At 37.7% G+C, this 18,456-nt stretch overlaps 1 protein-coding gene across 1 annotated transcript in view; it reads right to left on the minus strand.

Moving 5' to 3' along the window:
- LOC144612750 (uncharacterized) overlaps positions 1–18,456 on the minus strand; it is a 61,487-nt gene that overhangs the window by 38,278 nt on the left and 4,753 nt on the right. The window contains exons 2-4 of the mRNA XM_081791380.1: positions 17,966–18,077; positions 16,860–16,866; positions 15,969–16,553 (exon numbers count right to left, since the gene is read on the minus strand). Of these exons, the coding sequence (XP_081647506.1) occupies positions 15,969–16,553; positions 16,860–16,866; positions 17,966–18,077 (704 nt within the window). The remainder of the gene's footprint in view (positions 1–15,968; positions 16,554–16,859; positions 16,867–17,965; positions 18,078–18,456) is intronic.

Raw genomic sequence — 18,456 nt, forward strand, 5'->3', positions numbered from 1 at the left:
ATGTATTAAAAAAAAAAACTATATACCACAACCAAGTGGGATTTATCTGAGGTATACAAAGCTAGTTCAACACTTAAGAATTAATTAATGTAATTTACCACATCAACAACCTAAAGAAAAATCACATGATCATATCAGTAGATGAAGAAAAAGCAATTGAGCAAACCCAACTCCCATTCATGATAAAAACTTTCCATCAGCTAGGAATACAAGGGAATCCTCCACTTAATAAACACTATCTACCAAACAAACAAACAAAAAACAAACAAAAAATGCTACAGGTAACTAGAAGCTCTCCCAATAAGGTCAGGAACAAGGCAAGAATGTCCCGTCTCACCACTCCTTTTCAACATCAAATTGGAAGTCCTAGTAATGCAATAAGACAAGAAAAGAAAATAAAAGGTATACTGATTCAGAAGGAAAAAATAAAAATAAAACTCTGTTTTCAAATGACATGTCTACGTAGAAATACAAAAGAATTGACCACAAATCTCTTCAGTGAAATAAGCTACTATTACAAGGTTATAGCATACAAGGATAATATTAAAAAGTCCATCACTTTTCCACATACCAACAATGAACTGGAATTTAATATTAAAAACATAATACCTTTACATTAGCATGCCAAAAAAATGAAAGACTTCAGTCTACATACTACAAAGTATTCATACTACAAAGTATGTATGTACAAAGTCCATATGAGGAAACTATGAGGAAAACTATGAAACTCTAATAAAAAAAAAATCAAAGAACTAAATATATAGATATTCCATGTTCATGGATAAGAAAACTCAATGTGTCAAGATACCATTTTTTCCCTAAAGATTCAATACAATCCCAACCAAATTCCCAGCAAGTTATTTTGTGAATATTGATAAACTGATTCTAAACTTTATATAGAGGCAAAAGACCCAGAATAACCAACACAATGTTAAGAACAAGGTTGAAGGACTGACACTACCCAACTTCAAGACTGACTATAAAGATACAGTAATTACAACAGTGTAGTATTGGTGAAAGAACAGACAAATAAATCAATGAAACAGAATAGAGAGGTCAAAAATAGACACACATAAATTAGTCAAGTGATCCTTGACCAAAAAGAAAGCAAAAGCAATACAATGGAGCAAAGATAATCTTTTCAACAAATGGTGCCAGAACTAGACATCCAGAGCAAAACAAACAAACAAAAACGACAAACCTAAAAATCTAAACACAGACTTTACATTCTTCACAAAATAAAAAATTAACTCAAAATGGATCACAGACCTAAATGTAAAACACAAAACTATAAAACTCCTAAAAGATAACATATGAGACAATCTAGATGACTTTCACTGGTGATGACTTTTTAGATATGACACGAAGGGCACCTGGGTGGCTCAGTTGTTCGGGCATCCAAGTCTTGATTTTGGCTCAGGTCATGATCTCACAGTTCTTCAGATCAAGCCCCGCACAGTCAACATGGAGCCTGCTTGGGATTCTCTCTTCCTCTTTCTCTGCCCCTTCCCCACTCATGCCCTTGTGCTCACCCTCTCTCTCCCTCTCTCCCTCCCCCCTCCTCTCTCTCTCTCTCTCTCTCTCTCTCTCTCAAAATAAATAAACATTAGATAAGACACCAAAGGCACAATCATGAAAGAACTGATAAGCTAGACATCATTAAAATTAAATTTTTCTGCTCTGCAAAAGACACTGTCAAGCAAATAAAAAGACCAGCCACAGACTGGGAGAAAATATTTGCAAGACACATACCTGCACACATTTACAGCAGCTTAATTATTCATAATTGCCAAAACTTGCAAGCAACCAAAATGTCCCTCATTAAGTGAATGGTTAAACTGTGGTACTTTCAGATAATGGAGTATTACTCTGCACTTAAAAGAAATGAGGTATCAACCCATGAAAAGACATGCAGAAACCTTCAGTGCATATTATTAAGTAAAAGAAACCAATCTGAAAAAGGCTATACACTGTATGAGTCCAACTATATGACATTCTGAAAAAGGCAAAACTACAGAGACAGTAAGAAGATCAGTGGTTGACATGGGTTCAGGGATGGAGGAAAGAATACATGAAGCAAAAGGCAGTAAAAACATCCCATAAGATACTGTAATGGTGGATAATGTCATTATACATTTGTCCAAACCCAAAGAATGTCCAACACCAAAAAGTAAGCCATAATGTAAACTACAAACTTTGGGTGATAATGGTATGATAATAGAAGTTTATCAGTTGTAACAAATCTACCACTCTGATGGGAGATGTTGACAATGGAGAGGCTATGCATATGTGGGGGCAGAAGGCATATGGGGAATTCCTGTACCTTCCTCTCAATTTTGCTATGAACCTAAAACCACAGTGGTGGTATTTTTGCAATATGTACAAATATCAAATAATTATGTGATTTGATACATACACCTAAAACTAGTATCATGTTATTTGTCAATTATACCTCAATTTAAAAGTCTTTTCAAAAATCCTGTGAATCAATTACACACATACAGACAGACACACACTGTAGTACTGGCATAAGAACAAGAACAGACATATAGATTAACAGAACAGAAGTGACAATCCAGAAATAAACCCATATGTCTATGGTAGCTTGATTTTCGACAACAGTGTCAAGGCCATTCAATGAGGAAAAAATAGTCTTCAACAAATGGGAGTTTGAACAGCTGGATATCTGCAAACAAAAGAATGAAGCTAAACCCTTACCTCACCCTCCATACAAAAATTAATTCAAAATGAATCTTGGAAGTAAACATAACTAAAATAATAAACCCCTCAGACGATAAAAGAAGTAAATCTTCATGACGATGGTTTCTTCATTATGGTTTGGTTTCTTCATTGGTGATGGTTTCTTCATTATGACACCAAAAGCACAAGCAACAAAAGAAAAAATAGGCATTCATCAAAATAAAAAATGTTTGTGCATCAAAGGACACTATAAGAAAGTAAAATACAACCCATAGTTTTTGCAAATATTTGTAAATCATATATCTGAAAAGCATCTATATCCAGAATATACAAACACTCTTACAACAACAAAAAGAAAAACCCAATTAACAAGCCAATTTAAAAATGGACAACAAACTTGAATAGATGTCTCTCTAAAAAGATACATAAATGGCCAACAAGCACATGGAAAGATGTTCAATGTCCTTATTTGTTATGAAAATGCAAATCAAAGCCAAAATGATATCCTATTTCACACACACTAGGATGACTATAATTTTTATTTTTACTTTTTACAGTGTTATACTAGTTCCAGATGTATAATACAGTGATTCAACATTCCTATACATTACTCAGTGTCCACCACAAGTGTACCCTTAATCCCCTTCACCTATTTCACCCATCTCCTCAACTACCTCCTCTCTGGCAACCATCACTTTGTTCTTTATAGTTGAAGAGTCTGTTTTTTTTCTCTTTTCTTTGTTGTTTCTTAAATCCCACATGAATGAAATCATACAATATTTGTCTTACTCTGACTTATTTCATTTAGCATTATACTCTCTAGCTCCATGTTGTTGCAAACAGCTAGATTTCATTCTTTTTTATGACAATAATATTCTGTGTGTATGTATGTATGTACGTGTATACATCACTTCTTTATCTATTCATCTGCTGATAAGCACTTGAGCTGCTTCCAGATCTTGGCTATTGTAAATATAATAAATATAGAGGTGTATATAACTTTTCTAATTAGTGTTTTCATATTCTTTGAGTAAATATTTGGTAGTGCAATTGGTAGATCCTAGAGTAGTTCTATTTTTAACTTTGTGAGGAACCTCCATGTTGTTTTCCACAGTGGCTGCACCAATTTGCACTCCAACCAACAGTCAAGAGGGTTCCTTTTTCTCCATATCCTCGCCAACACTTGTTTCTTAAGTTTTTTTATTTTAGCCATTCTGACAGGTGTGAGGTGATATCTCACTGTAGTTTTGATTTGCATTTCTCTGATGATGAGAGACGCTGAGTATCTTTTTATGTGTATGATGGCCATCTGGATTTCCTCTTTGGGGAAATGTCTGTTAATGTCTTCTGCCCACTTTTTAATTGGATTATTTGTTTTTTGGGCGTTGAGTTGTATCAGTTCTTTATATATTTTGCATACTAACCCTATATCAGATATATCATTTGCAAATATCTTCTGCCATTCAGTAAGTTCTCTTGTAGTTTTGCTGTTTCCTTTACTGTACATAAGTTTTTTATTTTAATGTAGTCCCAATAGTTTATTTTTGCTTTTGTTTCCCTTGACTCAGGAGACATATCTAGAAAAATGTTGCTATTATCAATGTTAGAGACATTACTGCCTGTACTCCCTTCTAGGGTTTTTATGGTTTCAGGAACTGCATTTATATCTTTAATCCATTATTAGTTTATTTCTGTTTATGGCATAAGAGAGTGGTCCAGTCTTCCCAACACCATATGCTGAAGAGATGGTCTCTCCCATTATACATTCTTGCCTCCTTCATCAAACATTAATTGATCATATATTTGTGGCTTTGTTTCTGGGCTCTCTATTCTTTGTAGTATATCTTGAAATCTGGTATTGTGAAACCTCCAGTTTCATTCTTTTTCAAGACTACTTTGGCTATTGGGGTCTTTTGTGGTTCCATACAAATTTTAGGATTATTTGTTCTAGTTCTGTGAAAAATGCTGTTGGTATTCTGATAGGGAATGATGGTGGTATTTTGATAGGGATTGCATTAAATCTGTAGATTGTTTTGGGTAGGGTAAACATTTTTATAATATTGGTTCCTCCAGTTCATGAGCATGGAATATCTTTCCATTTATTTGTGTCATCTACAATTTCTTTCATAAATTATTTTACAGTTCTCAGAGTACAAGTCTTTTACCTCCTTAAATTTATTCTAGGTATTTTGTTGTTTTGGGCCATTGTAAATGGGACTGTTTATTTTTTTGAAACACATGAGATTATTATAATAGATTCAAATACAGACATTATAAAAATTGAAGCTCCTCAGAAGAAATTATTAACAGTATGATATATATCATATACATATACATATTAACATAAACATGATAATATTATAGCAAATAAAACATAAAATACTATTGTTCCAGGTCTATTTTTTTTTTCAACTTTTTTTTTTTTTTTTTTTTTTTTGGGACAGAGAGAGACAGAGCATGAACGGGGGAGGGGCAGAGAGAGAGGGAGACACAGAATCGGAAACAGGCTCCAGGCTCTGAGCCATCAGCCCAGAGCCTGATGCGGGGCTCGAACTCACGGACCACAAGATCGTGACCTGGCTGAAGTCGGACGCTTAACCAACTGCGCCACCCAGGCGCCCCATTCCAGGTCTATTTAAAAAAAAAAAAAAAAAAACTAATATTGACTTCACTGAGAGTTTCAAGAAAATACTGTTACAGAGAAATCAGACAGTAACCTGATTCAAGAGAATCATGATAAGATTACAAAACAGCCTTTACTATGGATTTAAAAAATCCTTTTGAGTCCAATGAAGCTGGGTTAGCAAAAACTGCATAAAAAATATCAATTAGTGCTAATGTGATCTCATAATGGTCCAGCTGTTTCACACAGGATGAAAACTCGCATTACTTTAGTAGTAATGCGTCTTAGAAAAAAAATAACCACTTCTGATTTCAAACATTTGTTACTGAAGTATATTTTTCTTAAATACTTTATTGTCAAGTTAGCTAACATACTGTGTAGAGTGTGCTTTTGGTTTCAGGGGTAGATTTCTATGATTCATCGCTTACATACAATACCCAGGGCTCATCCCAAAACATGCCCTCCTCAATGCCCATCCTCCCTTTTCCCCTCTCTCCCACCCTCCCATCAACCCTCAGTTTCTTCTCTGTATTTCAGGGTCTATTATGGTTTGCCTCCCTCTGCTTGAAACTATTTTTTCCCCTTCCCCCATGGTCTTGTTAAGCTTCTCGAGTTCCACATGAGTGAAAATATATGATATCTGTCTTTCTGTAACTGACTTATTTCACTTAGCATAATACCCTCCAGTTCTATCCACATTGTTGCAAATGGAAGAATTTCATTCTTTCTCATTGCCAAGAAGAATTCCATTGTATATATAAACCACATCTTCTTTATCCATTCATGGACTTTTGGGCTCTTCCCATGATTTGGCTATTGTTGAAAGCAATTTATAAACATTGGTGCACAAGTGCCCCTATGAATCAGCATTCCTGTATCCTTTGGATAAATTCCTAGCAGTGCTATTCCTGGGTCATAGGATAGTTCTACTTTTAATTATTTGAGGAACCTTCACACTGTTTTCTAGAGCAGCTGCACCAGTTTGCATTCCCACCAACAGTGCAGGAGGGTTCCCGATTCTCCACAACCTTGCCAACGTGTTGTTTCCTGAGTTGTTAATTTTAGCCACTCTGACTGGTATGAGGTGGTATCTCAGTGTGGCTTTGATCTGTATTTCCCTGATGATGAGTGATGTTGAGCATCGCTTCATGTTTCTGTTGGCTATCTGGATGTCTTCTTTGGAAAAGTGTCTGTTCCTGTCTTCTGCCCATTTCTTCACTGAATTGTTTTTCAGCTGTTGAGTTTGGTAAATTCTTTATAGATTTTGGATACTAACCGTTTATTCATTATGTCATTTGTAAATATCTTCTCCCATTCTGTCGACTGCCTTTTAGTTTTGTTGTTTCCTTTGCAGTGCAGGAGCTTTTTATCTTGATTAGGTCCCAAAAGTTCATTTTTACTTTTATTTCCCTTGCAAGAGAATTGCTCAAAACAAATATAAACAATATATCTGACCAAGAATTTAGAATAATAGTCATAAAATTAATAGCTGGGCTTGAAAAAAGCATAGAAGACAGCAGAGAATCTACTGCTGCAGAGATCAAGGATAAGAAATAGTCATGACGAATTAAGAAATGCTGCAAATGAGGTACAAAATGAACTAGATGCAGTGACATCAAGGATGGAGGAAGCAGAGGGGAGAATAAGTGAAACAAGATAAAATTATGGAAAATGATGAAGCTGAGAAAGAGATAAGAAAATACTAGACCATGAGGGAAGAATTAGAAAACTAAGTGATTCAATGAAACGTAGTAATATCAAGTATCATAGGAGTTCCAGAAGAAAAGAGAGACAGGCAGAAGGTTTACTTGAACAATTTATAGCAGAGAACTTCACTAATCTGGGCAAGGAGGCAGACATCCAAATCCAGGAGGCAGAGAGAACTTCCTTCAAATTTAACAAGAATAGGTCTTCTCCATGGCATATCATAGTGAAACAGGCAAAATACAAAGATAAAGAGAAAATTCTGAAAGCAGCTATGGACAAACAGGCCTTAACCTAAAAGGGTTGACACATAAGGGTAGTAGCAGACCTATCCACTGAAACTTGGCAGGCCAGAAGGGAGTGGCAGGAAATATTCAATGTGCTGAATAGAAACAATATGCAGCCAGGAATCCTTCATCCAGCAAAGCTGTCATTCAGAATAGAAGGAGAGAAAAAGGTTTTCCCAGACAAACAAAAACTGATGGAGTTCATGACCACTAACCCATCCCTGCAAGAGATCCTAAGGGGGACTCTGTGAGTGGAACGCTGCAAACACTACAAAGGACCAGAGACATCACCACAAGCATGAAACCTACAGATAACACAATGACACTAAATCCATATCTTTCAATAATAGCTCTGGATGTAAATGGACTAAATGCCCCAAACAAAAGACACAGAGTATCAGAATGGATAAAAAGCAAGATCTATCTGTATGCTGTCTACAAGAGACTCATCAAAAAAAATTTTTTTAAGTTTATTTATTTTGAGGACAGAAACATTGTGAGTGGGGAATGGGCAGAGAGAGAAGGAGACAAAGAATCCCAAGCAGGCTCTGCACCGTCAGCAAGGAGGAGCCAGACATGGGGCTAGAACACACAAAACGATGAGATCATGACCTGAGCCGAAACCAAGAGTCGGATGCTTAGCCAACCGAGCCACCCAGGCCCCCATACAAGAGACTCATTTTAGACCTGAGAACACCTTCAGATTGAAAGTGAGAGGATGGAGAACCATCTATCATGCTACAGGGAGTTAAAACAAAGCTGGAGTAGCCATACCTATATTAGACAAACTAGATTTTAACTAAAGGCTGTAACAAGAGATGAAGAAGGACATTATATCGTAATTACATCAAGAAGAGCTAACAAATAAATGTTTATGCCCCCAACTTTTAAGCACCCAAATATGTAACTCAATTAATCACAAATAATCTTATTGGTAAAAATATGGTAATTGCAGAGGACTTTAATACTTCACTTATAGCAATGGACAGATCATCTAGGCAGAAAATCAATAAACAATGGACTTGAATGATACACCAGACCAGATAGACTTGACAGATATTTAGAACTTTTCATCCAAAAGTAGGAGAATACACATTCTTCTTGAGTGCACATGGAACATTCTCCAAGATAGATCACATACTGTGTCACAAAACAGCCCTCAATAAACACAAAAGAATTGAGATCATACCATGCATATTTCCAGATCACAATACTATGAAACTTGAAATCAACCACAAGAAAATATTTGGAAAGCCTCCAAATGCATGGAGATTAAAGAACATTCTACTGAAGAATGAGTAAGTCAACCTGTCAATTAAAGAAGAAATTTAAAAATATATGGAAGCAAATTAAAATCAAAACATGACAGTCCAAACCATCTGGGATGCAGCAAAGGCAGTCCTAAGGGGAAAATACATTCCAATCCAGGCCTATCTCAAGAAACAAGAAAAATCCCAAATAGAAAACCTAACTGCACACCTAAAGGAACAAGAAGCAGAACAGCAAAGAAACCCCAAAGCCAGCAGCAGAAGAGAAATAATAAAGATTACAGCAGAAATAAATACAAATAAAAAAAACCACAATAGAACAGATCAATGAATCTAAAAGCTGGTTTTTTTAATTTTTTTTTTTAACGTTTATTTATTTTTGAGACAGAGAGAGAGACAGAGCATGAACGGGGGAGGAGCAGAGAGAGAGGGAGACACAGAATCGGAAGCAGGCTCCAGGCTCTGAGCCATCAGCCCAGAGCCCAACGCGGGGCTCGAACTCACGGACCGCGAGATCGCGAGATCGCGAGATCGCGAGATCGTGACCTGAGCTGAAGTCGGACACTTAACCAACTGAGCAACCCAGGCACCCCTAAAAGCTGGTTTTTTGAAAGAATAAACAAAATTGATAAACCCCTAGCCAGACTTCTCAAAAAGAAAAAAGAACCCAAATAGATAAAATCACGAATGAAAGAGGAGAGATCACAACCAATACCACAGAAATACAAACAATTCTTAGAGACTACTATGAAAAATTATATACCAACAAACTGGACAACCGGGAAGAAATGGAAAAATTCCTAAATACCCACACACTACCAAAACTGAAACAGGAAGAAACAGAAAATTAGAACAGACCCATAACGAGTGAAGAAATGGAATTAGTTATCAAAAAATCTCCCAACATATAACAGTCCTGGGCCAGATGGCTTCCCGGAGCAATTCTACCAGACATTTAAAGCAGAGTTAATACCTATCCTTCTCAAGCTGTTCCAAAAAATAGAAATGGAAGGACAGCTTCCGGACTCATCCTATGAAGTCAGCATTACCTTGATTCCCAAACCAGACTGAGACCCCACTAAAAATGAGAATTAGAGGCCAATATCCATGATGAACATAAAGCAAAAATTCTCAACAAGATACTAGCAAATCGAATTCAACAGTATTTTAAAAGAATTATTCACCATGATCAAGTGGGATTTATTCCTGGGCTGCAGGGCTGGTTCAATATTCATAAATCAATCAATGTGACACCCCACATTAATAGAAGGGTAAGAACGATATGATCCTGTCAATAGATGCGGAAAAACCATTTGACAAAATACAGCATACTTTCTTAAAAACCCTCAAGAAAGTTGGGATAGAAGGAACATACCTTAACATCATAAAAGCCATATATGAAAAGCCCACAGCTAATATCCTCAATGGAGAAAAACTGAGAGCTTTCCCCCTGAGATCAGGAACACGACAGGGATGTCCACTCTTACCACTGTTGTTTAACACAGTATTGGAAGTACTAGCCTCAGTAATCAGACAACAAAATAAAATAAAAGGCATCCAAATTGGCAAAGAAGTCAAACTTTCAATTTTTGCAGAAGACATGATACTCTACAAAACCTGAAAGACTCCACCAAAAAGCTGCTAGAACTGATACATGAATTCAGCAAAGTCACAGGATACAATATCAATGTACAGAAATCGGTTCCATTTCTATACACCAATAAAGAAGCAACAGAAAGGGAAATCAAGAAACCAATCCCATTTACAACTGTACCAAAAACCATAAAATACCTAGGAATAAACCTAACTAAAGAGGTAAAAGATCTGTAGGCTGAAAACTATAGAAAACTTATCAAAGAAATTGAAGAAGACACAAAGAAACGGAAAAACATTCCATGCTCATGGATTGGAAGAACAAACATTATTAAAATGTCAATACTTCCCAAAGCAATCTACACATTCAATGCAATCCCAATCAAAATTGCACCAACATTCTTCTCAAAGCTAGAACAAACAGCCCTAAAATTTATATGGAACCACAAAAGACCCCAAATAGCTAAAGTAATGTTGAAAAAGAAAACCAAAGCTGGCATCACAATCCCAGACTTTAGCCTCTACTACAAAGCTGTAATCATCAAGACAGGATGGTATTGGCACAAAAACAGACACACAGACCAATGGAATAGAATGGAGAACCCAGAAATGGACCCCCAAAATGTGTGGCCAGCTAATCTTTGACAAAGCAGGAAGAAGTATCCAATGGAAAAAAAGACAATCTCTTTAGCAAATGGTGCTGGGAGAACTGGACCACTTTCTTACACCATACACAAAAGTAAACTCAAAATGGATGAAAGACCTAAATAAGACAGCAAACCATTAAAAACCTAGAGGAGAAAACAAGCAACAACCTCTTTGACCTCAGCCACAGCAACTTCTTACTCGACACATCTCCGAAGGCAAGGACAATAAAAGCAAAAATGAACCATTGGAACCTCATCGAGATAAAAAGCTTCTACACAGCAAAGGAAACAATCAACAAAACTAAAAGGCAACCGACAGAATGGGAGAAGATATTCACAAATGACATAATGAATAAAGGGTTAGTATCCAAAATCTATAAAGAACTTACCAGACTCAACACTCAGGACTGTTTTCTTAATTTCACTGTACGTTGCTTCATTTGTAGCATATAGGAATGCTTAATTTGTAGCGTATATTGATTTTGTATTCTAGTAGTTTTTTTGGTAGAGTCTTTAGCAGTTTCTATACATAGTATCATGTCAACTACAAATAGGAAAAGTTTTACTTTTTTCTTATCAATTTGGGTATCTTTTCCAGAACTATGTTGAATACAAGTGGGGAGAGTGGACATTCTTGTCTTGCTCCTGACCTTAGGGGAAAAGCTTTCAGTTTTTCCCCACTGAATATGATGTTGACTGTGGGTTTTTCATATATGGCCTTTATATGTTGAGGTATGTTCCCTCTAGACCTACTTTGTGGAGGCTTTCTATCATGAATGCATGTTGTACTTTGTCGAATGCTTTTTCTGCATCTATTAGAATAATCATATGGTTTTTATCCTTTCTCTTATGGATGTATCACATTGATTGACTTATACATTGATTGAACCACACTTGCATCCTAGGAATAAATCCCACTTGATTATGGTGAATGATTTCTTTAATGTATTGATGGATTCGGTTCACTACTATTTTGTTGAGATACCGGCCTATACTTCTCTTTTTTCTGTAGCATCTTTGTCTGGTTTTGGTGTCGGGATAACGGTGGCCTCATAGACTCAATATGGAAGCTTTCCTTCCTCCTCTACTTTTTACAACAGTTTGAGAATAGGTATTAACTATTCTTTAAATGTTTGGTAGAAATTCCCCTGGGAAGCTATCTGGTCCTGGACTTTTGTTTGTTGGGAGACTTTTGATTACCGATTCCATTTCTTTGCTGGTTGCGGGTCTGTTCAAATTTTCTATTTCTTCCCATTTCTATTGTTGGCAGTTTATGTTTCTAGGAGTTTATCCATTTCTTCTAGATTGTTTAATTTGTTGGCATATAATTTTTCATAATGTTCTCTTATAATCCTTTGTATTTCTGTGGTGTTATTTCTCCTCTTTTATTTCTGATCTTGTTTATTTAAGTCCTCTTTTTTTCCAGAAAAAAAAGAAAAAAGTTTATCAATTTTGTTGATGTTTTCAAAGATACTGGTTTAATGATGTTCTACTGGTTTTTATTTGGCTCTATTTTCTTTTTTTCTGCTCTAATCTTTATTATTTCCTTCTACTGGTTTTGGGTTTTGTTTGTTCTTCTATTTCTAACTCCTTCTTTAGATGTAAGGTTAGGTTGAGTTTTTTCTCGCTTTCTGAGACAGGCCTGTATTGCTACAAACTGCCCTCTCAGAAAAGCTTTTGCTGCATCCTAAAGATTTTGGACCATCGTGTTCTCATGTTCAAGTGTCTCCGTATATTTTTTAATTTCCTCTTTGATTTCTCATTTGACCCATTCATTGTTTAGTAGCACGTTATTTAACCTCCATGAATTTGTGTTCTTTCCAGGTTTTTTTCTTGTGAATGATTCTAGTTGTACAGTGTTGTGGTCAGAAAAGGTGCATAGTGGGGCCCTTGGGTGGCTGAGTTAAGCAACCAACTCTTGATTTTGGCTCAGATCACGAGCTCACAGTTTATGGGTTTGAACCCCATGCTGGGCTCTGCACTGTGTCAACACAGCCTGTTTGGAATTCTTCCTCTCTCCCTCTCTCTGCCTCTCCCTCCCTCTCTCACTTGTGCTCTCTCTCCAAATAAATTAAGTGAAAGAAAGAAAGAAAGAATGAAAGAAAGAAAGAAAGAAAGAAAGAAAGAAAGAAAGAAAGAAAGAAAAGATACATGTGATATTTTTGAATTTGAGATCAGTTTTTTGGCCTAATAGGTGTTCTGTTCTGAAGAATATTCCACGTGTACTTTAAAAGAACATGTATCCAGGGCACCTGGCTCAGTTGGGCAAGCATCTGACTTTAGCTCAGGTCATGATCTCACAGTTCATGAGTTTGAGCCCCACATCAGGCTCTGTGTTGACAGCTTGGAACCTGGAGCCTGCTTCAGATTCTGTGTCTCTCTCTGCCCCTCCCCCTTTTGCACTCTGTCTCTCTAAAATAAACAAACATTAAAAATTTGAAAAAGAAAGAAACAAAGAAACAAAGAAACAAAGAAAAGAGTATGTGTCCTGCTGTTGTAGGATGGAATGTTCTGAATATATATGTTAAATCCATCTGGTCCAATGTGTCATTCAAAGCCACTGTTTCCTTCTGATTTTCTGTTTGGATGATCTATCCACTGATGTAAGTGGGGAATGAAGTCCCTTACTATTAGTGTATTACTATCAATTAGTTCTTTTATGTTATTAACTGCTTTTAAGTATTTGAGTGTTTCTATGTTGGGTGTATAAAAATTTACAACTGTTGTGTTTTCTTGTTGAATTGTTCCCTTTAAAATTATACAGTGTCATTCTTTGTAATAATTTTTTAAAAACAAAAATACCACTGTTGCTGAGGGTGTGGAAAAATTAGAACCCATGTACAGTGTTGGTAGGAATGTAAAATAGAGCAATGGCTATGGAAAACAGGTAAGCAGTTAAATAAGTTAAACACAGAATCACCACATAACCATGCAATTTCACTCCTGTGAATATAATAAAGGAAATAAAAACAGATATTAAAACAAAAACTTGTATGTGAATGTTCACAGAAGCCTATTCACAATAGCTATAAGGTAGAAACAACTGAAATGCCCGTCAATAATGAATAACAATATGTGATATATCCATACAATGGAATGTTATTTGGCCATAAAAAGAAACAAAGTACAGACATATGCTAGAATATAGACAAACTAAATGCCTAATTAACGGAATCAGATATCAAAGGGCATATATTATACAATTTCATCTATATAAGAAATATCAAGAAGAAGCAAATCCATAGATACAGAAAGCAAATTAGTGGTTGCTAGGGGCTGGAAGCAGGGTGGAATAGGGAGTGACTGCTTAATGGAAACAAGGTCTCACTTCAGAGTGATAAAAATGTTCTGGAATTAGATAATGGTGATGATTGCACAACACTGTAAATATATTAATACTACTAAAGTAGACCCTTTAACATAGTTTAAAGGGTGAATTTAATCTTTTTTACCACAATGAAAAAAATCAATTGTATTTCTATATGTGAATAATAGACATAAAACAAAAATTTTCAAACAATTCCACTCAAAATAGCACCCAAAAAGTTGAATTCATAAGGATAAATTCACAAAATATGTGCAAAACCTGTACAATGAAAACTACAACAAACTGCTGAGAGAAATTTTTAGAGGAGGCAGTAAATTTCTATTGCCAAGGCAATAGAGGGAGGTAAAAAGAGAGGTAACTATTTTGAAAAGATAGACACTTCATTTTGGCATAAAAGATGTCTTACCAATAGTTTTAATTGCAGTTTTAAATGAATTTCTACTTTTTCTAGTTAAGAATAGCCAAATTTTATAGAACAAGAGAAAAAAAAAACTTCATAGGATTATGACATGTTAGTAAAGTGCTCACAGAAGTCCTTCCTGAGGGAAAAAAAAAAAAAACTTTGGGTAAGTCTAGCACTCTTGATCCTGTCAGCCTAATCGAGTAGTGTTATTAGGCAATATTGCTATGGTAAAAATGGCCCCTTAATAAGGCATTTGGACTGGAAGGTACCTGATGAGAAGCTACCGTTTTAGGCCTCCCTAAGTACAATATAATCACACCATTCCCTGCAAAATCTTGGAAGCAAAGTTCTTACTCATGGGCTAAGAAACATGAAATTTCTAAGCCATGGTAAGTCTTGCAACCACTAGAAGGGTTTTGGGGGGTTTTGTGTTTTTTTTGTTTTTGTTTGTTTGCTTCCATATCTGAGCTGTCTGGAAAGGCAGAGATAGTCCTTAGTATGCTATGAGGATCCTCACGGACCACAATTCTGATGCTATTCTGATTGCACGGAGTTTTTATAACTGGGCCCAGGGGCCTGGGATAAGCCTGAGTGGCTACCTGCACTAGAGCACTGGTGGTCATAAAGCCATTGCATGACCTTGTGAACTTGGTTTATAAATCAGGTATTAAAAATTCAAGAAACCACATACAGGTAAGAATGGCAAATTCATTTTTAAAAAATTTAGACACATACTATTTTAAGAAACAGGGCTTTAACATAACTTGGTAGTTAATGGTGTTCTATTAAAAATTTAAAACAAATTAACAAATGATTATTTGGGTTATGAAAAGTATTAAAAGAACATTAAGATCACCAAATTACTGAAATCTAAACGGAAAATGTCATTATGGCTGCGGCTCTTTTTGTCACCATATACATCTGACAGGAACAAAGCAACTCTGCGTGGCAGGAGCGGCTTTCGGAGCCAGAACCCAGGAGCCTGGAGCCGGGCACATCGGGCATTCTCGTCGGGGCAGAAGGGGACTGAAAGGGCCGTGCTCGTCCACTTGGGCCGCTGTCCCCGCGCTCCCGCCGCTGTCACCCGGAGCCGGCCAGGCGACTCGGGGAGGGTCCGGACAGGGCGCCTCGTCGGCTCTAGACAAACCCACGCCTCTCTCCCGCGCACACAGTCGCCCGGCTGTCGCCGGCCGGACTGCGAGCCTGAGCGCCTCCCTGGCACCTCCTCGGCTCAGCCCGGCCCGTTCCGGGCTCCCACTGTAGTCCCCGAGCCCAAGGGCCGGCCCGCCCGCTCGGCCTCCCGGACCCGGCGAGGCGGCCTCTCCACAGCCAACGGTCGCCAGCAAAGGCCGCCCGCCCGCGCGCCCGCCCGCGCGCCCGCCCAAGCACCCGCCCGGCCGGCCCTCAGCGCCCACCTGTTGGTCGCACTCGGGGCACGATTTGGTGGCCATCTTCACTTTCTTGGCTCGAGTTGCAGACATGCTCCTCTCGGGGGCGGCGGCAGTGCGGCGACGGCGACGGGAGCGACAACAGCGCCACAGCTCGGGCTCCTCCCCTCGTACCTCAGCGGCCCAGCCTCCGCCAGGCGGGTCCCCGCTGCCCAGGCCGAGGCTTGGGCAGGTGCGCGCGCGCGTGCGTGCGCGAACTCGCGCGGAGGCCGCGTGCCGAGGCAGCTGGGCGCGGTGTGCGCCAGCGGCGGTCGCGGGCCTCTCGCGCAGACTCCGTGGGACCGCGGAATGCACTCCCACCCTCACAGCGCCGGCCTTCGAGCGCGTCCCGATTCTTAGGAGAGGAGACGGTCTGGAAGGTCTAGCGCCACAATGACCACGCCTTCTCCTGGTCCTGAGGAATGCGTGGGGGCGTGGTTTGGGCGGGACTCGGCAGTAACAGGCCTCGGGATCCACCAACGAATGCACAGATAAGGCGGGTCGTGGTGCTGGGCACGCCCTCTCCCCGGGGAGAAAGGAGAACTTGCGTGAAGGTGGTGGAAGAAAAAGCGCCTAGCATAGGTGAAGGCATTTAATAACTTCAAAAATGTCAGCAACTGTAATCATTGAGAGACTGTAATAGACATCTGATTAACAGTGTGGACCTAGCGTTCAAGATTGAAAATTCATTCATTTATTTAATAAATAATTGCCTAAGGCCCACTACCAGGCGAATTTGAATAAAATGCAGTATGCTGTCTAGGAGCACACTTTAGGTATTTACACCAGCGCTACTTCGTCCAAGATGAAGGACCCGTTTTTTCTTTCTTAATCCGTCAATCGCTGATACTTAACTAAATTAAGATAAGAATAAATTACACGTAAACTGAAATGGAAAAAATTATACAAAATACAAATTCATTTTTTAAATGTGAAATTCAACAGACAAAATTACATTTCAGCAAACAATCAGGACAAACAGAAAATAATTTTAAAAACTGTACACTTTGAGAAAATGTGCCAATCAGCATTTATTATAGTAAATGGCTATTACACTGTTTTTGTTCTACAGTTGTAACTAAAGCAAAGGTGTGAGTGAAATTTCTATTCTCTTAATAAATGCCTGTAAGCATACTCTGAATGAATGAATCCATTGTGTACGAATACTTAAAGCTTTTAATGTGACATATATTTTTTCTTGTGTGGTAATTTATCTAAAGTAGATTGGATTGATAAAGGCAGAGGAAATTTTATATCTAAACTATTTCTAATTTCTCATGGTAGGAAAACTGTCTCATGATGGTATGTTAATGGGAATGGAAGAACTGATTTTAAAGCAACTTCAGTAAATTCGTGGTTCATTCTTACCCTTTATCTAAAATTAACTGATGATTTTTTTTTTTTTCCAAAATTCGTATTCGGTCCTCTTAAGTGGCCAGTTCCAACATTTTATCCCATATTGTAATTAAAATTTTAAATATCTTTCCATAAAAAGAAATGGATTCCAGATTCATGATTTTCCTATGTGGCAATCTTCTTTTGAAGGAAAGTATGGTTGAAACTGTTCTATCATATTTGTAAAATATTTAATTACAATTTTCATAGGTGTGCAATGTCAAATTCATTGTTTCTTTTATTGATGTTTTTAATATATAAAAATAATATGTAAAATCTCTGTTCCCCCAACTTTCTAACTTAAATTTTTGTTTTTCCATCCTAACTGCCTTATGTTGCATTCTTTCCTTCCATTAAAATATTAAGATCCAAATCTTGTCCACAAAATACTAGCAAACTAAACTCAGCACATGTTAAAAGATTTATAGATCAAAAAAAAAAAAAAACCCTTTTCTAATATGATAACATGTTTCAAAAAACAAAAAAGAGTTATGTCATGACCAAGTGAGATTATTTCCCAGAGTGCCCGGATGGTTCTACATACAAAAACCATTTAATGTAATAAACCACAGGAGTGATAGTTTTCTAACGTCTTCCCCTCAAAGAACCCTGATTTTGACAACGCCAGCAAATGAGAGTATCCTTTGTGATACTCCCCCTTTATGGGAGTCCAGGAGTCCAGTGGAGAAGTTCTAGCACATCCTGGGAGAAAGAAAAAACAAAAACAAAGATTGGATCCATTGAAGAAAGTAAAAGAAATAGGTTTACTTTATCTGTGTCCCCATTCCCCCAAGATAGCACAGCTCAATACTAAGAAGAACCCCTTGGCCTGCAATTTCTCCCATAGCAGAAAGTGAGAGCATGTGAGTGAGTACCCAGATTCCCCAGTGTGGGCAACACTGCCAAAGATGCCCATCTCTTTCTCACCCCATCTGGAATACTGAGGTAAGCTGCACAACTGAAGGTGAGGAGAGGCTGGGAGCAGAGCAGGCAGGACTTAGAGTGCACCGCTCTAAGAGACATAGAACATACTAACTGCTTTGTGGACTTCATTACAAGGGCCACCACAAATCACTAGAGG

Source organism: Panthera onca, chromosome E2 (assembly GCF_046562875.1).
Source record: "Panthera onca isolate mPanOnc1 chromosome E2, mPanOnc1 haplotype 2, whole genome shotgun sequence".
Classification (NCBI taxonomy): Eukaryota; Metazoa; Chordata; class Mammalia; order Carnivora; family Felidae; genus Panthera; species Panthera onca.